General features: G+C 38.1%; 1 protein-coding gene across 1 annotated transcript in view; it reads right to left on the reverse strand.

Annotated features, from left to right (window-relative positions):
- GALNTL6 (polypeptide N-acetylgalactosaminyltransferase like 6) overlaps positions 1 to 22700 on the reverse strand; it is a 982562-nt gene that overhangs the window by 644464 nt on the left and 315398 nt on the right. Inside the window, exon 2 of the mRNA XM_054717643.1 lies at positions 12317 to 12425. Within this exon, the coding sequence (XP_054573618.1) occupies positions 12317 to 12425 (109 nt within the window). The remainder of the gene's footprint in view (positions 1 to 12316; positions 12426 to 22700) is intronic.

Here is a 22700-nt window from a genome sequence, read left to right on the forward strand (position 1 = left end):
GAGATAAGCATAAGCAGTGTGTAAAAACAGGGTTTTCCCAGAATTCATTAAGGTGATGGTATTAATTTGAACATAATTTGTGTGTGTGAATCTATAATCACTTGGTATGTATATATGTAATATATACATCCACATGTATAAAAAGCTCATGAATAAAATCACACACACATGTGTAAATCACTTTTCTAAATTTGTTTCATTCTTTTATATATTATTTTATAGCCTATATACAAATACTATCCTCTATAATAAAAAGCTAATATGCAAATTGACTGAATGGCAGAATGACCCATGGCTAGGATGCGCACTGAACCACCAGGGGGCAGACTCTCAACACAGGATCTGTCCCCTCCCCCGCCCCCCCCCCCCCCCCCGTGGGAGTGCAGCTCAGCCAGAAGCTGTGCTCATGGCTGGCGAGGAGCCACTTCCACCTCCGTGGCAGTGCTAAAAATGTCCAACTACCAGCTTAGGCCCGCTCCCCATGTCAGTCAGACATCTTCTGAGGGCTCCCAAACTGTGAGAGGGTGCAGGCCGGGCTGAGCGACCCCACCCCCTGAGTGCACGAATTTTGTGTACCAGGCCTCTAGTTAATAATATTTGACTGTCCTTGGTTTATAGGATTTTTGTGAAAAACACTGAGACAATGTGCAATAAAATCACTATAATCATGTTAAGCCACTGTGTATATAGAAAGAATAAAATGAGAGAAGATGTGACATAAATAAAGAATAATATGACTTGTAAAAAATGCTAAGTCTTTGTCATAAGTACGTCACTAATTTTCCAAATTTGGTTAATACATTTAATGCCTTTGTTCTACTTATAAAATACTTGCAATGCATATGTGAGAGGCTTATAAAATATTTTATTGTTACATAAAATATTGCCATTATTACAGGACTAGAACTAAAAATAACTATAAATCTAATAATGTCTTTGTTTATACATTTGCTATAATTTCAAAAGTTATTCCTTAATGAATGTTATTCTTTGAAACAAAAGACTGTTATATGCATGAGTGGATTCTACTACTAATATATATATTCCAATTAGTCTGTACTACAAATTCTATTACATTGTTAACTAGGTCAATGCATATTAGGTTAATTTAGTCATTCTAGTTCAATAATGAATTTGTATCCCTAAGGCTCAGTTGGTCACCATGGAAATTCAACTCATTATTAAATGCCTGATAATACTAATTCCCTTTTGCTCTTTGGTCACTTCACATTAGTAAACCAAACATTATAATAAATTAAATTCTTTATATAGAAAATCTTATTTTTCAGTTGTTATAATGTCTATGTTTTGTAAATAATGCAAGTTTCAAATATATATTTTGGGGGAGATATATGTTTACTTAAAACTAAATAAGCCATGTTAAGCTTCTAGTATTCCTGAAGACCGTTTATGTCATGTTTCTGTGACTACAAAGTATCTGAAGGCACAATTGCTTTCACTGGGAGTGAAGGCTGCTCAGAAACCACTGCGACTCATTCAAAGAGCATCAAGCTGAACTTGCATTTATGGTTTTCAAGTTAGTGTCTAGAAGAGTTGCCATCAGTGTATGGCAGGCACTCCACCTTCCCTAGTGGGTAAACACACACATTTCCTCTTTAGTACTCATTGGGCAATGGAGCCAGGGTGGCCCAGAACTCATTACTAGTAAATTTGTGACAATCCTGGATATGCATTTTGGAGAAGGTTCCAATAATCATATGAATCTCCATAAATCATGACTAAAATGCAATGCCTTAATGATAACCGGGCTCAAGTGAATTGCAGTCCCCCAGATAATGGGAAACGCTCATTATCACAGCATTAGCAGGTGGCAAAAACTTTGTTCACATCATAAAAGTGACATCAGAGTCCCAAGTCATCAAAAATGTATTTTCCATTTTTAGTTCTACTCTTCCTTCTAAAACTTATATAGGGTTGGTCAAAAATAGGTTAATAGTAATAAATAATACAATGATTAAGAAATAAAAATAATGTAAGAATGAACTCTGTTTTGTGTACTCACAACTATAAACCTATTTGTATAACATTAAATGCAAGATGGCTTTAACCCCAACTAAAAAGTAAAGCGACAGCAAAATTAGCAAAACTAACTTTATGTTGTTTGAAGATCAGAGCTACTATTAGCAGAAATATTACCATTAATGTTGAGATATAAATATTAGATATAGTGGCAATCAGAATTTTCTGTGTGGCAAGCTGCTAGAAAAATATAGATTTACAATTCATACTCACATAAAATCTGTATAGGAAATGGTTAAAACTGGGAAGAATAAAGTTGGGTATAAGACTTCAGGAAAATGAATGGCAGACATAAAGTCAATTTAATCTTAGTCTACTTGATCAATTCAGATTCAAATCCTTTGCTTTACTACATGTTTTTCATCTTTTCGGCATCATCTTTGTTCAGCAGAACATGTCCCATTAATTTTTTCATGATCAAGAGTTTTCTGCTCATTGGATTCCTCCAAATGTGGAGCATTTATAGACAGAAAAAGAGTTGATAATAATTGCAACAACTACCATATAAAAAAAGCTTTATGACAAAGTATAAATATAATACTTAGAGGGGAACAATTTAGGGTCTGATGCTAACAAAATGTTTGTCTTGTAATAATAAATCCTAAAGTAAAGACATATAGCTGTATTTGAAATCCAAGTAAATATGATCTCCCTGGTAAAAATGTTTGGGAGAGTTAGTGTCAACTGGCTAGATTTGATGGCATGAAAAATATTATGACAGGTGATTGAAGTTATTACCACATAGGCTTATCATATAGGCATAGAAATAGTCATGAGACTATATAAATAATTGTTTATTGAGCATATACTACAGCCCAGATAGTTTAATCATATAATTTAACACTTAAAATAACGATGTGATAAGTACTATCATTAAATAACATTTTACTAGTAAGAAAATAAGGCTAATTAATCACATGCACACTTGCCCCTGGGAAGTTGATATTTCTAAAGAGAAGTATTCTAAGTTTTGCAGCAAATGGTAAATTGACTTTTAAAATTAACTTTATCTTCCTTTTGAATAAAAAATGATTTCAGCTTCATAAATCTCCTGAGATACTTCAACATTGCTCTTTTTATATTGTAATCCTGAAGGGATTAGTCCCTAGATAATTGTCACTTGTGTCAGTTTCAGCTAAATTTTGTTTTATTATTAAACATATAAATGATACATCTCTAACAGAATGTTCATAATCTTTTCACTTGCATTTTACATTTTCATTATTATACAATGACTGTCAAAGGGGATATTTCATTAAAAGTTAATTTTAATCTAATGAATAATAATGAATATTATTTTGGTAGTACTTCCCAAAGTTGACCACCTCCCAACAAATCTCATTATAAAATTTATTGAGAGAACATCATAGATGTATAAATTGTACCAAACTACCAACAGTAAACACTGTTCATTGTTGGTAGTAATGAAAAAGATGCCAGCTACTCTTTTTAAGAGACATGAGACATCAATAAAAGGTGACCAAGAACCATTGTCGTTATAGCAAAACTACCATTTTTCACTTTCTGAAAGCAAAGCAGTTACAGTATTTCCCAAATGGGGCACAATTCTATTTCCCATTCTGTTTGGTTGACAATCTTGTTCAATTATGCAGAATAAAGACATTTAAGAGGAAAATGGGTCCCTTATCAGCACTAAAGTAAGCTGTTTAAGGAACTTAGAAAAGCCTACTGTTAATCATTTTAAAACATAGTATATTCTTACCTCTCAAATAGCATTTTAATTCATACCCTTTAGATGTTTTGCTATGCAAATTCACAGCAATTAGTAAGAACACTCAGTAGCTTAGAGCATGAGGTTTAAAGGAGACCTAGGATGCAATCTCTAGGAGAGAAAAATAGCAACTATGTTGGGTCAGATTTTCATATTACTTCCTAATACAGGAGAGTCTTTATTCCAAAGCCCAATGCAAATGATTCAAGATAATGTGTGACTCTGGCCCCTTGGGCAAGTGATTACATTTCAGGAAATCACAAAATTTTTAAACTCATTAAAAATGTATATGTGTGTAAATATAGACAGAAGGGTAATTGTTATAAAAACTAAGTAGGGTAAAGAGATAGAGACTGAATGAAAGGGGCAATAACTGTGTATGATAAGATGGTGATTGACAGGCATGTCTAAGCAGGTGATATATAGGTAGTCTGGTAACCTTAGTGAAGGGGAGAGTGAGTTGTGAAGATATGGATTACAAGTGTTCTAGGCCACGAGAACAGATTAGTGAAAAGTCCTGGGGCATGTTTAGCATGCTTGAAGGGAAAACAAAGGGGGCCATGTGGCCAGTGGAGAGACCACACATCAATCAGTAGGAGCTGAGGACAGATACATGTGTCAGGGGTAGTTCTATGTTGGCTTGCATAATCATGGACAGAGCTTGGATTTATTTTTTAATGTGATGACTACCCTTTGTAGGCGTTTGAGTTGAGGAGTGAAGTGATCTGATTTTTAATGTTTAGAAGATCCCTCTGGCTGCTCTTTGAAGAGATAAATATGGGGCAAGGAGATCAGTTAGGAGGCTACTGAATTTCCTTAAACAAGAAAGATGAAAGGCTTGGATCCAAATGGCCATCATGCCATTAACAAATAAAGTTCCTTTAACTATGCTGCGTGTTTTTCATGAGCCACTGTAATTCATTTTTGTCATTTTTTTTTCCTTCCAGAGTTTGGTGCAGTATTTAAAATACAGTGACTAAAAGTATTTGTTGAATGAATGAATAAGTAAATGATTAAAATTACAAAATAATAAAAACCATAGATATTCACATTTATGAGTGTGATTAATTAGGACAAATGGAAGTAGTGAAGTGTTAGATATAATTTCAGAGGATTCCTGAGGCATATAGTGGAATGCATGATTTGAGTAAATTTATATGATGACATAACCTATTTCAAAGAAATAGATCAAATATAAGAGTTGAAAACAGCTCTTTACATGTTGAGTTCACTGACATTGAAATAAAAAAGTAGTGATAAACACAGTGGAAATCTTCTGAGTTAGAATGAAAGAAAGACTGAGCAACAAAAATTTGAAAACTAAAAGAGCTTCCTATAGATCAGTGGTCTTAAAGATTTCATATATCACACATGCCTACGTGCACATGATACACACAGTACTGCTATAGGTGGGTGACTTAAGAAGTATGTGTTTACCTCTGAGAAAATGATGTTATAAGAATTAGGTAATATCACATGTTAAAACACAGCTGCCTAAACTAACTGCATTTTCTTCTCAACATCCAGTGCAATTTATTAGATCCACAGTTCTGGAAAATGCCATACACAGAGTTTATCTTTATTTCAGAAATATATTGGCTTTTAAAAAAATTATATATAGATAAATGTCAGCAAGATAGCTCTAGCTGCTCAATATAACAAATACCCAATGTAGATTGAATAACAAATCAATATCAATTTATACATCATCTTTCATATTATATCAAAGAAATCCATATTTCAGGTCTCTCCATTCAATTTTTAGAAATGATTTGCATAATGATTATCAATTTTGTGATACAGTACAACTCAAAAGGATAGCTAAAATGTTAAAAGCTGGTATCTAGTGTTGATAAACTCTCAAAAGATGTAAAACTAACTAAGTGAAATGTAATGGTAGGAAAAATGCCTAAAATATGACTGGCTTAGTAGCAAATCATGAGAAAGAGAAATCAGATAATTAATTGCATAAAATGAAAATCATGTTCTACTATCAGGATATGCTTTTTTCCTTGAAAATTTTGTTTGCCTCATCCAGGAAGTCATCCTTACCCTAAATTGCTATGTTGGACACGCTTCTTCCACAGCTAAATTGGTTTGGTTAAGAGTAATCCCCAAAGAAGTGTAAAATTATGAAATAATAAAAACTCTGGTTTTCTTTGAATATTAGATCAAATGCTTCTAATAAATTAAGATAAGCCTAATGATCTACTGTAGCTGTAAGGGCACAGATGTACTTGAAAAGAACACTGATGCTACACCCAAGTTCCCAGGGCCTACCTTCAATTGCTCTTTTTCCATTTTTTTTAATTCAATAAATCTCCATTTCCTCAATAGCAGAAGCAATATTTCTTTTCCTCTTTACTTACCTTCCCCTTCTTTCCCTATATACCACTTACATATTTTAAAAGTTATTTAAGATTCCTAATATTCCAAATATTACCAAGGATGCCACAAAGATGCAACTGCCTAAACAAAACCTAATCAATAAAAATTCTAACAAAGACATTTAATAAAATGCATGCTGCTTATTATGCTAATATAATTTTATAAAGACTATTGAGATTTCATCAGAAGGTCGTTTCTAGGTCTTCATATGTTTAAGATAGTTTCAGTGTTAAGGAGGCCAGACATTTCAAAATAAGCTAACTAAAACATAACAAATGAATATAAAACTCTGAGTCACAGAGCAGTGTGATATACTTAAAATGGTACTTGGAGGGTATTTGAAGTCCTAAATGCTTATTCTGTAATAGAAAAGTCTAAAATTAATAAGAATAGAGAAACAGAATTTTTAAATTTGAGAAAAAATAGTGAAATTCAAAGTAAAGAAATATCAGTATAAGACTGAGGCAATGAGAAAAATACAATGGATAAAATGAACAAGGTAAAAATATTTTTGAAGTGATTAATAAAATTGATAACTTTCTGGTATCATACTTTAAAAATGAAAAATGATGCAAATAAACAATATTTGAAAGAAAAAATCAATTTAAGCATTGCAGACATGAGATATTTAAGAGGATATTATAAGTAAATCTATTAATAAATATGAGCATTTAAAACTAGTAGTTATAAACCTTTGCCTAAGTAAAGTCCAAGTCCACAGAATTTACCCACGAGATTTGCATAATTATTAATAAATAATTATAATACATAAGTAATTACAAAGTGTAGAAAACAGGATATTACTAAAGTCATTTTATGAAGCTTTCATTGCATTATCACCAAAACTTGACAAAAACTCTATAAGAAAAAATAATTCATATCCAATATTCACTCATGAATAAAGATTAAAAATGCCAAACAGAATATTAGAAACCAAATTCAGTAATAAATAAAGTGACAGATTTTATCCAAAATTGTAAGTTTGATTTTCAGTAGAAATAAATAAATAAAATTTACTCAAATAACAGATTAAATAATATTTATCATATTTACTTCAACAAAGGCAAATGAATAAAAACCTTTAATAAAATAAAAACTCATAAACTCTCAGCAAACCACATCCAGAAGGCTTAGCAAGCATGGTAGAATGTATTTTCATTAGATAAAACCTAACTAGAGTGTCTAATTTGCTATTGTCAGGATAATAACAAGTCTAGAGTAGCTACCAATACCCACTGTTCAAGATTACACAGGAGTTCCTAGCAAGTGCTGTATCAGAACAAAAAGAACTAAAAGTATAATGTCTCAAATGAAAAACAAACCAACAAACACACTGATATTACTTGTAAATGTCATAATGTAGATATCTACATTGAAAGTCCAAAATAATCTATAGGTAAGTTATTATAATTCATAGAAGAATTTAGAAAGTTTTCTGAATTCAAATCAATATTTAAAATTAATATTTCTATAACCAGCAATAAAAAGGGTGGAATTTAAATAAAATCAATAACATGCACAATAGCCACATCACATTAGTTTTCCAGGAACAGCACTGAAAATGTCTGAGAATAAAATTACAAACATCCCTAATGATAATAAATAAGCAGCAAATAAATACAATGTATACCAAAGATTACAAAGTATCACTTACTCCCTAATTTATGAAGACAATTCAATTCTAAAATTCAAGTAATTTGGTGTAACAGTGGATGTGTGACTTAAAATTTGATAAGCTGAATAAAAAATTTTAAAGAAATCCATAATGTTAAGAATGGGAGTACATTCTCAAGGAAGAAGAGCAAAGAAGATAGAATGAACTTTACCAGATATCAGTAATTGTTATAAAAATATAGTACATAAGATATGGTATTAGCTCAGAGATTTTTTACTTAAAGAACAGAATGAAAAACACAAATATAAAAACTTAATATATAATAGAGTCAACACTGCCGAGTGAGGAAGAAAAAGATAAATTTTCATATCTAAAGAGATGCAAAGTAAATAAATATTGAAACACTATGGATGGATAGTGAGGACCAGTTGGATTTAAAATCTAAATGTAAAAGGTAAAATATGCTAGCTTTTAACAGATAATATAGAACATCAGCATAACCTGTCCTTATGAAATTGATTTCCAAATTTGACTACATCAAAATTTAGAACTAGAGATTTAAAAAAAAACAGTCTATAAGATATGTTATATGATATTTTCACCATATACAAAAGGATAATATTTACAAAAAATTAAGAACATTTTGTGGCTCAATAAGGAAGATAAAAAAATTCAAAAATTGAAAGTAGAAATAGGAATTTTAGCAAAAAGAAGGCACCAACATCTCAGAAGCACAAAAAAATATCAACTATATTAAAAATTAATAAAATGAAAATTTAAGTCACAATGAGACATTATATTGTAGCAGCAAATTAGGGGAAAAAGTCAGACACTATTAAGTGTTCACAGAGATATAGAGCAGTGGGAATTCCATCCATTATTGATTACAGTAAAATCAGTATACCAACTTTGGAAAACAGTATGTCATGGACTACATGATATACCTGAAATGTGCATTCCTTAGATTTACGAAATCTACTATTTAGTATATACCCTAAGAAAAAATTGTCTCTACTCTAGAACCATGTACATGAATACTTATAACAACTTCCTATATAATAAAAGCCTAATATGCAAATCGACTGAACGGCGGAACAACTGGTCATTATGATGCACACTGACCACCAGGGGGCAAACGCTCAATGCAGGAGCTGCCTCCTGGTGGTCAATGTGCTCCCACAGGAGGAGCACCGCTCAGCCAGAAGCCGGGCTCATGGCTGGCGAGCGCAGTGGCGGTGGGTGGTAAGGAGCAAGAGGTCCCAGACTGCAAGAGGGATGTCTGACTGCCAGCTTAGGCCTGAACCCCCGTGGGGAGTGAGCCTAACCCAGCAGGTGGACATCCCCCAAGGGGGATATATATACACTGAGTGGCCTGATTATTATGATCTCTGAATGCATAATAATCTGGCCACTCAGTATATATATAAGGGGCCTGGTGTATGAATTTGTGTATGGGTGGGGTCCAGCCAGCCTGGCCAGGGGGAGGGAACATGGGCGGTTGGCTGGCCTGCCTGCTGGTCGAACTCCTGGTCAAGGGGACAATTTGCATATTAGCCTTTTATTATATAGGATATATACTGAGTGGCCAGATTATTATGCGTTCAGAGATCATAATAATCTGGCCACTCAGTGTATATATAACTAGAGACCTGGTGCATGACTTTCATGCACTGGGAGGGGGGCCCTCAGCCTGGCCTATGCCTTCTCACAGTCTGGGACCCCTTGGGGGATGTCTACCTGCTGGCTTAGGCCCCGTGGGGAGTGGACCTAAGCCGACTGATGGGCATGCCTCAAGGGGTCCTTAGCACCACTGCGCTCAGCAGCTGTGAGCCCAGCTTCTGGCTGAGTGGCTCTCCTCCTGTGGGAGTGCCACTCAGCCAGAAGCCGGGCTCGCTGCTCCTTAGTGCTGCCTCAGAGGTGGGAGAGGCCCCACCACGACTGCTGTGCTCGCCAGTCGTGAGCCCGGATTCTGGCTGAGCTCCTGTGCTGAGTATCTGCACCCTGGTGGTCAGTGCACATTATAGCAACTGGTTGTTCCACCGTTTGGTTGATTTGCATATTAGGGTTTTATTATATAGGATAAACAAAATCTGGGAACTCCCCAAATGTTCACAAAGAGAAGAATATTATAAAAAAAATAAAAGAACAGTAACAATGAATCAACTAGAATTCTATATATTGACATAGATGAATCTCAAAAATAATTTTGAGTGAAAAAAGAAAATCATACAGAATACATCTATTTTCAAATTAAGTTCAACTACAGGCAAAATGCAACCATATTTATTTAAGGCTAAATATGTAGGCTGAAAAAAATACTACAGAGAAAAATAAGAGTAAACAAAAATTTCAAGATTTGGAGGGAACAGAATGGCACAAACGATCCTTTTTCTGGACCTGGATATTGAGAACAAGGAGGATTATTTTCACTCTGTACCTGCATGTGTATTTGTGTGTGTTTACTTCTTTATTTATGGTTTATTTCATAATATTTAAAGAAGGATGAACTATAGTCTATTGTACTTGTCATATATCTTCCAGTGAATCATATAACGTACTAGTACTTAAAGCTTTTTAATTCTGCAGAAAATTTGCACTTTAGAAAACTTATTAGATTAATAATTTTCTTTGAGGTCAATTTCCCTTGGTTCAAATGAGAATAAAAATATAAAAGACATGTTCATACAGGAGGCAGAAAGGGTAGTATGAATGGAAATAAATGTGATGTTCTGAATTTTATATCCAAAACTAATCAACACAAGCAAAGGGTAAGCACACCAGGTCAAGTGAAAGTAACTTTGATGAATTAACAATGACAGTTATCATCAGTTGAGTTTATATGTCCAAATAATTGGCCAATTACTTAAGGCAGATTATCTTTAATCCTCACAGCAATTCTGGATGGTGGAGTATAAGACAGAAAAATTGATTTGCCACGTAACCTAACTCATGTATGGAAAAGCCAGTATCTGATCCCAGAGTGTCTTTCATATGTGACCTTGTCATTACTTCATGTTTCCCAGATATTATTCAAGGTTAGACTGTGGGACATAATGGAGCAAGGTAAGACTTGACCTTTAATCTAGCTCTGCAAATTATTGGCTGTTTGACCTTGGATAACATTTAATGAATATATTCTTAAGACTTTGTGTTTTTTAAACTAATTGGAGATCTTAAAACCTTTCTATTATAGTTATTATGAGTTTTAAATGAAATCTGTATGTAAAACACTAGTACAAAACATCTATTCAATATTAGTTTATTCTATGATTATTATTATTCATACTTGGCAACTTCAGTTAGTTTGATTATATAAACATCTCCAAAAATTTTCAGCATCCTGTGGTTAGTAAGGGGGACAGACTGTTGGATTAATATAGGGCTGATTAAGCAAAAGGAGAAAAAAAATAAGAGGGCTCCAAAAGTAAGGATGCTGGTAACTAACACACTTTCATGATTGTTCATGGGGTCGTGGCCAAGGTGGGAAGACAATGAAACCTGGAATAGAAAGAGTCTCTGAGAAGCGAAGAACATCCTTGGGAAGAGAGAGCAGCTTTAATGAAGATGGAGAGGGGGAGTTTGAAGGGGCATGACTTGGGGAAAGGAATGAAAGAAGAAAATTAAAGAATTCTATAATTATATCATCCACACCTGACCCAGAGCTCAAAACATTTCACAGCCCTGAACAATTTTATAACTGTTTGAATACCATCACTCCAGCTTTCCTGACAGGATGAGCTATGAGGAAGATTGACTAGTAGGACCTTACATTGTGGCTAATTACCTGGGATGCAGCATCTGGGGGTTGCTCAGATGTCTTTACCAAACAATAGCTTTATTTCTGTGACATCCTCACTATGAAAAAGACACAAAAAACTAGAGCTCCTTTGGTCAAATAATAGAATATGGCCTTCCCATTATATGCTATTCACTTTCATCAATTTCTACTTCTCTGGCCTTCTGAATCCCTGTTTCCAGCAACCTAATTTTTCAGTCCTCTAGAAAATCTTTCTTTTTCCTGTTAAGTTTTCCAACAAGCAAAATGTTTCCTCTATCTCTCACCTAAGTCTAGAATTTGGCTACACATGTATAGACCTTCTTGACAATGTTTAACTTCCTGTCTGTTTGTCCAAGTATTGCCAACCTCAATCCTTGCCAGTGTCTAGAACTTGGTACCGTACCTTTAATATTTTGTATTGCCACTTAAACATACCTGACCTAATGAGTCAATCTAATTCAAGATATATGTCTATTAAGTCAAGTCTTACTGATAAATCCGAAGATACCCCCAGAAATTACTAAAAAGCAGTTGGGTAATACCAAGTACTATAGATTTCTAAAAACTTTAATGCCTTCTTCAGTTAATATTGTAAGGGCTATGTATTACTTGTTTTCTCTCTGAAATTGGAAATTGTTTCAGCTCTGACCAATGAGACATACCTTACTGTGTGCAGAAGAAATGCTAATTAGAGATCCTTTCAGTGACAAATGAGACACTGCAGTAAGTGAAGTAGCACTTTGGCTTACACTGAACTCCATACCTGAGCGCATAGCCTCTTTCTGAATGCTTTCATAGTCATGCCAGTCTTTTCTTCTCAAACCATCTGTCCATGCATAGAATTGCCCATCTCCCAGGCCCAGTGGAAATGTCTGTGGAAAAGGAAAGTATTCAGAGCATAAAAAGGAGGTATTTCCTTTTGCATGGTAGGTAAACACAGCCAGGCACATAATAGGCAATCAAAGAATATTTGTTGAATAAGTGTTTCTTCCAAGTATACTGAAAAGAAAGCTATTGCTAGTGACCAGATTAATATACATTTTAAAACCCTGTTTCAGCTTCTTTTCTTTTTTAATTTATTGTCTAAAGTTTTACATATGTCTCCTTTTTCTCCACTTAACCGCCCCCGGCTGCCCTGCCCAGCCATTCCCACCCCAGGCAAGCCCCCACCACCTCAGTGTCTGTGTCCATGGGTTATGCTAATATGCATGCATACAAGTCCATTAGTTGCTTTCTAACCCCTCTCCCCTGTGATTTGTCTCTGGATCTATTCTTGTTCATCAAATTATGTTGATCATTATATCCTACATGTGAGTGAGATCATGTGATATTTATCTTTCTCTGACTGGCTTATTTCGCTTAGCATAATGCTCTCCAGTTCCAGTCATGCTGCTGCAAATGGTAAAAGTTTCTTCTTTTTTACAGCAGTGTAGTATTCCATTGTGTAGATGTACCACAGTTTTTTAATCCACTCATCTGCTAATGTGCACTTAGGTTGTTTCCAAATCTTAGCTATTGTAAATTGTGCTGTTATGAACATAGGGGTGCATATATCCTTTCTGATTGGTATTTCTGGTTTCATGTGTCAACCACAACATCTATCCTTTCCTATTTTATTTCATCCAGAGACTTTAGTAATAATTTAGTGTATCACCTTCCATGAGCATAAAAGCCTAATTGTTTTCACTTGCCCAAACTGTAAATACTAGTAATGCTACCAATTTTGGTATGAAATGAATGAATTTTGTTTGTGATTTGTATGGTTTCACCAATTTTGATCAAGTGTATTTGAATGGCCTGATAATAACATTAGCAATCATTCATTGAATGCTCACTATGTGCTGGGTACTATGTTAAATACTCTGTATATTGAAGATTGTTCAATCTTTATGATAGTTTTTGGTTGCTAATCTCTATTTTTTCTGCCTATTAAACTTGAGGCCCAGAGAACTGAAATTACTTGAATTAAACCACAGTTGCAAAGTCAGAACTTGGACGCATTCTGTTAAGATGAAAATTGTGGTCTTAAAAACTAGTAAATACTGCCTACTATCTAGACTTCTGGTAAAGTATGCTACCCGTCGATGCTTACAGTTGAAAACTATCACCCACTCACCAACTACAGTCACAACATATGTTTTATGCTTTGGTAAAACCCAATATGTTCTAATGTCAACTTGAAAAGTTGTACACATTTCTGTGTACATTGCTGAAACTACTATTTTTATGGTGTTTATTTTTGGTAATAAGAAAAATGTTTTAAATAAATATTATTTTCACCAGTCTTAATAGTCAAGAAAATATAAAATAAATGTTTTCATGTTTACATATCATTTCCTTTTTATTTGGTTTATGTTTGAAATAAGTAATATATCTACAGAAGAAGGTAAAGAAAGATTTTTTAAAGTTTCCATTTAGGTAAAACTAAAGAATAATTTCAGTGAGGAAATTTTATTCTATGAGCCTTTTCAAGGCAAATGAAGTATCTTATTAGTTCGAAATAGTGCAACTATTGTGCTTATAAAAATTATCTACCTTCAGTCCATATTTATAGATTGTAAGGATCCATTTACTTTTGAAAGAATGAAATGGAGCTAATAAAGAAAACCAATGTAGTTAAAATCAGAGGAAAGGTTACCCAAACCCTATATATTTAAAGGAATTTGTTTATAAGAGTGGTAAGTTCAGGAAAAACAGGACTAAACAAACATACAAGGATAACAATGAGTTTTATGTAAAATGAGGGATATATAAAAACAAGAAGATTTTTTTAAAGGAAGATATAAAGAAAGAAAAGCTATGACAAAATTAACAGAAAAGAATAACATAAAAATAGAAGGAAATGTGAAAAACAATTGGGGTATTAGTAGCAAACACTAGAAAAAAAATGTCATGCATTTTTTTCCTAATTGATATTGATTTTATAATTAAACTCAGCTATGAAGCTGAAGTTTTAAATAATCAGATAACTTTAGAATATAAAATCCATGTTTTGTCTCAGCCATGCATTTACAATGGTAAGTACTCAGCAATAAGAAAATCTTACACATTGATTTAGATAATACCAATTTATATACATCACTTTCAGACTAAAAGTTTCAAAATAAGTTTTGACATGAAATGGAGAAACAGTTGCGCGAAATCCAAATATGTAAAGTTCTGTTTGGTTACATATTAGTTGGCACACCGCCCCCTTACACAGAAGGAAGGGAGAGACTCTGATGAAAGACACAGACCACTCCAAGTTGGTAGGCAGCAGGTTTAATAAGCAAGGCAACTACATACAAGACTTGCCTTAGTCTGTGCTATGAGATGAGTAGGTCTCAGCACCTGCTGGCCAGAATCTTAAACCAATAGAGAGGCTTTAACTGGTTCAGTAAGGTGTTCAGTCCGGGTGGTCCAACAAAACCTTACTCTCAAGGCTACCTCCTTGAAAAAATTGTAGGAATGGTGGGCAGGGCATACATTCCAAGGTCAAGGGAAAGGGGGTGAGGAGCCTCTGAATGCCCAGGGTCAAGGTCATGGGAAAACCAGTGATCACATCCTCTTAATGGCTCCCTCCAACATTCCACCCCTCTACTGGCTCTTAGAATTTTCCACGCCCCCTCTTCCTCAATTGGCCTTGAGTGGTCAGCAAGGTGTTTTATTAGCATTGAGATGGCTCATTTGGCAGCTATCTGGCTGCACTGGAGGCACATGCCTCCACAAGATTTTAGACACATGCAAGATAAACACAGATTAAGATAATAATTCCCCAAATAAGTAACAGTTTTTTCTACCAAGAGCCCCATGATTGGAATCATTGCTTTACTAAGTCATGTAGACTGGTGGGCATTTACTTGTGTCTTCATATGAATTAATAAAGATGACACATTAGCATACTCATTATGTATGAACACAAAACATTCTCTTTAGATAATGGCACAGGTGCCTCCTTGCAAGGCAGTATTCATGCCCATGGATATCTGTTTTGGAGGACAGTTTTTGTCATTAGAGACATTTAAATAATAAATCAGAAAAGATAGACTGTTGGCTACTATTCAAGGCTTGCTAGGTGAATTCTATAAGGACTTCTATCCTATATAATAAAAGCCTAATATGCTAAGTGTCTGGTCAGCTGTTCAACCAATCAAAGTATGTATGTTAACCATACGCTAAGGCTGCTCAACCACTCGCTATGAAGTGCACTGACCACCAGGGGGCAGATGCTCCGACTGGTAGGTTAGCTTGCTGCTGGGGTCCAGCTGATTGGGACTGAGCAAGACAGGCTGGAAACACCCTGGAGCCCTCCCGTAATTCCTCCCCAACTGGCCAACCTCCCATGTCCCTCCCCAGCTCCGATTGTGCACCAGTGGGGTCCCTCGGCCTGGCCTGCACCCTCTCACAATCTGGGATTCCTTGGGGGATGTCGGAGAGCCAGTTTCAGCCTAATCCCTTAGGACAGGCTGAGGGAACCCACTGGTGCACAAATTCATGCACCGGGCCTCTAGTGTGATATAAAGTCCATGAGGCAGTGGCGGCACAAAGAGGATGGCCAAGTGATTGTATAGGTGGAAAACAGAACATGCCCACTTGGCCTTGAGGAGAAGGAGGTTGGCAGCTTTAGGAAGTTGACCTGGTTGTGTATACCATGCACGTTGGCTGGAGGAGGAGCACCGTTTGGGTGAAGAGATAATTAGGGGCCAACTAGGACTCCCAGCTTCTCCTCTCTCTCCAATGGTGCATGTTTCACTCCAGGTATTGTGTATTTTAATATGTCTGGTTTGCAGCAGACATATTGGGATAGAGTTGTTCCCTCTCACCCAGGGGTACAAAGTAACTCATTCATCTCTGTGGGATGTCCCATTGCAAATTCCAGTAGATAATGTCTTTCCCCGGGCAAGATGGGACTTGTATTCTCAGCAGCATAGCTCGTTGATCCACAAATAAGAGAGGAAATGGCTCTCTTTGTCTTCCATACTTTTCAGGTGTTGGGTGTGTTGGCAGGGTCCCCAGTCTGGAATATGGGTCACAGGCCCTGCTGGCTGATCATTCAAATGTATTAAAGCCTGAGATAGCACTTTAGTCCAGCCAAACAAGGTGTTTTATCTGTTAGTAATTTAACCTACTGCTTTAATATTCCATTTTTCCTTTCTACCAAACATGATGGGATCTCCATTCTATGTCATGTTCCTTTGCCCAGTCTGGCACATCATGACCTTTGAAATGAGACCCCAATCACTGTCTATTCCACAAGGGTATCCAAACATGGAACTCAGCTTCTCTTACCCCCTAATGGTGGCAGCCTGTTTTACACAATGATAGGGGAAGTTTATATTAGGGCAGACACAGTCTTCTCACACAATAGGGCATATTTAGAACCATCACACAGAGGGAGGGGGCCGATATAATCATTTGCCAATCCAGCACCTGCTGGGAAATTTTGTGGATGGCCTCAGACACCTGTGGCAATTGTCTTGGGCATTGTTTACAACACACAAGACATGCTGTTGATACATTAACCTTGTGACTGCATTTCAAGGGCAATCCAGCATCCTTGGCCACATTCCATCCCACAGCCACTTCAGTGGCCAGTCTTTCTGTGCACAAAATCTGCTGTATCTCCTGAAGGATCTTTTGCTAGGGTGCATACTTGAGTGAAGACATCAGCTTCCTGATTGCCAGGGGTGTGAGTGCCTCGTGAGCCTGGACTTGGAAGGCGGTGAGGACTGCCTCAGGCTCTTGCAGGCAAACTCAAATGTTTTTCCACATATCCTGACCCTAAAAGGGCTTATTCATGATCACCCGCCCCTCAGCTTCCAATTGTCCAAGCCATAGGGTTAATCCCTTTAGAACCAACTGTCAGTGCAAAGGATTACCATCCTGGGCTCAAGAATGCTCACCAGAAAAACCAATTTGAGTTCAACCTATTGGCTGCTGTAGAGGCTCAGTGCATGACATTTGTGCATGGGTAGGGTCCCTCAGCCTGGCCCATGAACAGGGCCGATCTGTGGGGCAACCGGTGGGGTGATCAGGGGGGTCCCTACGGCGCTGCCTGCTTACTGGCCCCGCCCCCCACCGCTGCTGCTGGTCACCTTCCTCTGTGGGGAGACCGGCAGGGCGATCAGGGGGCCCCTGCTGGCACCTGCCTTGGCTGGCCTGGGGCCTGAGGGCTGGGGGCAGCTCCTGTGTTGAGCGTCCAGCCCCTGGTGGTCAGTGTGTGTCATAGCAACCGGTCGTTCTGCCATTCTGTCGATTTGCATATTAGGCTTTTATTATATAGGATGGTGTCAGTGTTAGACTGATTAGAGACTACAGTCCATGTGGGTGAGTTGCCCTTACTAGACCCATCTTAGTTTGAAACAATACTACTATTTTGCTAATGAAAATGTAGCTGCCAGTCCGTCTTTCTAGCTTATAAAAGATCCACTTGTTTTGAAAGAGTGGAAATAGAGCTACTATCAGCCAGAATTTCCCCCACTCCCTCTCTACAGGCCACAGGGGCTGCCACAGGTATATGGGTAGAGTATTTGGAATATCTACATACTCTATGGGTCTAGTGTCTAGAGACAGTGGGCTGGTGGACAGGGTGCTCCTCTGCTGCAAACAAGCATGCTACTTAAGCCAGGGTGAGATTTCTGAGCCATGGCAGAAGTGGGCTGATGAAACATATTCTCAACCCACCCTTGAAAATAAAGGAAGTTCTTAATATAATATGCTGTTCCTTTGGGAGAGGCTCTACCTGGAGAAGCGTTGTGCACACTGCTAGGAGCAGCTGATGTATGGGGGTATATTGGGTTCCTACTTCCTTCCAGAACTGGGACCATAATCCTAGGGGTACTCTCTCTTTCTGTTATCTCTGCCCCAGAGACAAACCCATACCTTCCAAAGTCACAGACACATCTAATTCATGGTAGCCCTACTTGGGAGATGCCCAGAGCTTTAATCTGTTTCATCTGTATTTTGCCTTCTCAAAGGTGACTTGTTGCTCTGATCCCCGGTTCCACATGTGCCTTTTTCTTTTTTCCAGGGAATATAAGGGATGGAGGCACTGTTTCAGGAGGGGGAGGGTCCTCCAAAGCTCCAAAGTGCCAAAGTGTCTATAAAAGCTGGTACCTCTTTCCCATTCTTGGGGGTTGGATAGGCTTGCAACTTATCAACTATAGCTTCTTGGACAACATGGGTCTTATTCAACCAATGACTCCCCAAAGCTTTACAGTAGTGCCTGGGCCTTGAATTTTCTGTGGGTTCACTGACTATCCTGTTCCTCACAGATGTTCCAACAAAGTCTGCAGTGTCCTGCAGTAGAGACAGTCCTCATGTTAGTGCTGTATCGCCAATATAACGGGCCCATTTTACTGATGTGGGAAAGGAGAACAGAGAGATCTTGGGCTACCATCCCTGACATATTGTGGGGCTGTGAAGGTAATCCTGGGGAAGCACTGGAAAGGTCCATTATTCCCTCTCCCACATGAAGGAAAATTAATCTTGTGACTCAGCAGCCAGGGGTATATGGAAAAAAAGCATTTGCTAAGTCCAACACAGCATGATACACTCCTAGGACTGGGGCCAAGATATCTAAGATGATGGCAATGTTGGGAACAGATGCATGAATAAGGGGCCACTACCTTGTTCAATTCTCGGCAGTCCACAGAGATCCTGAATGAGCCATCTGGCTTTTTTAACCACACTGGGCAGCTGCAAACACTGTAGGCAGGGTGTACAATACCAACTTGGTGTAGTTCTTTGCTATTTTCTCCTATTTCCTTATGCCTCCCCAGGCAATTTATATTGTTCTATGGTTACCACTTTTTGTGGGAGCAGTAGACTTGCTGGTTCCCAATTGGTATTTCCTATCAATACTGATTTGATTACTCTAACTTGGAGGCAGATTTTACCCATAGTGTTTTGCAGAGTTTGCCCTCGTAGGCTATCAATGACCAATATAGTCCCTGATATTGGCAAGAGAAAAGCCTTGTTTTCTCCTGGGGGAGAATGTTTAATCTTCAGTGTCAAAGGGACCTTCCTGACCTTCTTGTTTCCCTCCATAACATCAATGGCACTGAGGGAGCCAGAAATGAGGGTTATTATGTATTAGACTACATTTGGCTCCAGTGGCAACCAGAACATTCCATCATCTTTTTTATATTTCTGGGGACCAGTGAGTATTGAGCTCAAAATGAGGCCAATGATCACCTTCATTGGCCCTCACATGGAGGCATTTTGTCTTGCATCCTATACTCAGTGTGGGAGGTATCTACCCCCAATAGGTCTGTATCTCCCAGGCTCTAATGGAGCAGACAGGGCATGAGAAATGGTAGGGGCAGGTGGGGCAAGTCATAATTATTGGTCAGGTTTTAAGGCTTTTCATAGAACAACCAACACAGCCATGGTGTCAAACCACATTTGCTTCTGGGTTATTTTCACCAGACCCTTTATAACAATAAACTCAGCAGGAGTGTGTTCTCTCATCATGAGCCTTTCCTGGATTGGGGGCTGCCCCACTGGCTGGGGTTGTTGTTACTTTATTTTTGGTTTCCTTTGTATTGTGAGTCAGACAGTACTCAAGGTTAAGTTCATTTCATGGTCAACCACCACAACGTCCTCCTCTTCCTTCTCCTCACTTTCTCCTCATTTTACCTCTTACTGTCCCACTCAAGCTTTGTTACAAGCACTTGGACTTTAATCCATGGCAGCTGCACCCTCTTAGCTTTACAAAATAGCACCCTAAAGTCTTCAATGTATTATTCTGCTCTCCTACCTCTTCTTCTAGCCCGAAAGCTAGAAAAGTAGTAGACACAAGTCCTCCTCTAACCTCAGCTCATCCTCCAACTTTCTCACTCCAGCTTCAGCCTCTACTTGGGCATGGGCAGCTGAGTACTGTCCACAATCAAGGCAAGCCCACTGCCCACAGCCATGTGCTTCCCTTCTTTGCTGATGAGAGCTACATGCAGTTCCTCAAATACACATTAGACCAGCTGGCATTTTCAGGATGTCCCCACTCTCACATAGGAGCACACAAGCACCTAACTTACAGACCACCCCTCCCCACATAAAGGTCAAAGACCCATTTATTACATTTACTGGCTAACTTACCAATTGTTGGTTCAAACATTGCCTCCCCCAACCCTTCCCCACCACACACACAGACACATAGACATAGTGGGCAAAGGATAGACCAAAGCAAGTAGCAGGCCACTCCAGATTGGTAAGTGGCAGGTTCAATAAGCAAGGGAACATACTTACCAGCCTTGTCTTGGGGAGCTGGGAGATAAGTAGATCTCTGCACCTGCCGCCATTTTACACTGTAGAGGCCTTAACTGGGCCAGTCTCATATTCAGTCTAATAACACCTTACTCTCTCTAGGCTACATGCTTGAACAACTCCTAGTGTGGAAAGATGTGGAGAGCAGCTACAGTGTTTGGAGAGATTCAAGCCTCGGACTAATGAGAGGGCACAGTCCACTCATTGCCACGTGCAAGTCCCAGTTTGGAGGGCAGAGCCCTCCCAGCACAATTATAGCCAGAGTTGTAAGCTTGAACCTATGGTCCGAACACGTGGCCCCACGTGCCTGAGTGATGTGGGCTTGATAGAGTTCAGGTGCATGTAATTGAGTAGTTTCAAAACCCACGAGAACATTGTAACCACGCCCTTACTTTGCCTTGTGGAATCGGGCTATAACAGTGGTCGGCAAACTGCGGCTCGCGAGCTACATGCGGCTCTTTGGCCCCTTGAGTGTGGCTCTTCCACAAAATACCACGTGCGGGCGCACACGTACAGTGTGATTGAAACTTCGTGGCCCATGCGCAGAAGTCGTTTTTCGGCCTGGGCGAGTCTATTTTGAAGTGGTTCTAACGCCGAGCCACACTCAAGGGGCCAAAGAGCCTCATGTGGCTCATGAGCCGCGGTTTGCCAACTACTGCACTAGGTGATTTCTGTGACTCAACCACTGTGCTCCCCACTCATAGAGGATTGGAGTTTGAATGAGAGAAGTATGTTTTCAGAACACTAGCAACAGGTGAAAACAAGGGTGCCAAACCATTCTAAAAACACAGGGTTCCACGGGAGTCTATATACCAACTATTACTGTATTTAACCAAAGCTCTCATCTCTCACTAGGCTCCCAGAAAGCTGTTAGCCTGCCTTACACCCTTAGACAAAAGATAGATGAATTCTTATCATGCAGTTATTGGATGGCTCCCAGGTATATACACAGTAACTGCATGAAAAACCCTCTTCTTAGAGAACATCAGAGTAGAATTTTCACTATTTCACTCATAAATATGACCAGCTAGCCAAGGATTATCAGACATTTAAGAGAGCTTTTAATGTAAAATTCAGAGGCCAAAGTAAATAAAAGTTACAATAAACTTTAAGGAAACAAAAGCAATATAAGGCAGAGAAGAAAACTTCCCCCCAAAATCTAAATTAAATTTCCTCAAAGAACTTTAAGAAAAAGTTCCTCATAGAAATTGAAGTTTAAAAAGAAATGAGCACTTAGCAAAAGCAACAGCTCTTGCAAAGTGAAAATGGAATAGCATGCATAGAATAATTAAGAGGCAGTTTGAAATTTGAAGGTCAAAGGAACCCTACTCATTCGCAAAGTATGTGCCAAACCTACTGAATTATCTTTTTTTAAAATATATATTTTATTGATTTTTTTATAGAGAGGAAGGGAGAGGGATAGAGAGTTAGAAACATCGATGAGAGATAAACATAGATCAGCTGCCTCCTGCATACCCCCTACTGGGGATGTGCCCGCAACCGAGGTACATGCCCTTGACTGGAATCGAACCTGGAACCCTTCAGTCTGCAGGCCAATGCTCTATCCACTGAGCCAAACCGGTTAGGACCCTACTGAATTATCTTATTCACAGGGAAGGCTGATGACCAATATAAAGATTAGATGTATTTGCAAACTTTTCACCCACCAGAAAGGTGAATAAATAATTAATCCCAGTCCATTTGAATAGAACTACCTTGGTTCTGAAAGCCTGATCATCTAGTAAATTAAATAGAAAAAATATATAAATAACTAGAGGCCTGGTGCATGAAATTTGTGCACGGGGTGGGGTGTGGGGTGGGGGTTGTCCCTCAGGCCAGCCTGCACCCTCTCCAATCTGGGACCCCTCGAGGGATGTCTGACTGCCCGTTTAGGCCCGGACATC

This window comes from Eptesicus fuscus, chromosome 6 (genome assembly GCF_027574615.1).
Source record: "Eptesicus fuscus isolate TK198812 chromosome 6, DD_ASM_mEF_20220401, whole genome shotgun sequence".
In the NCBI taxonomy this organism is placed as follows: Eukaryota; Metazoa; Chordata; class Mammalia; order Chiroptera; family Vespertilionidae; genus Eptesicus; species Eptesicus fuscus.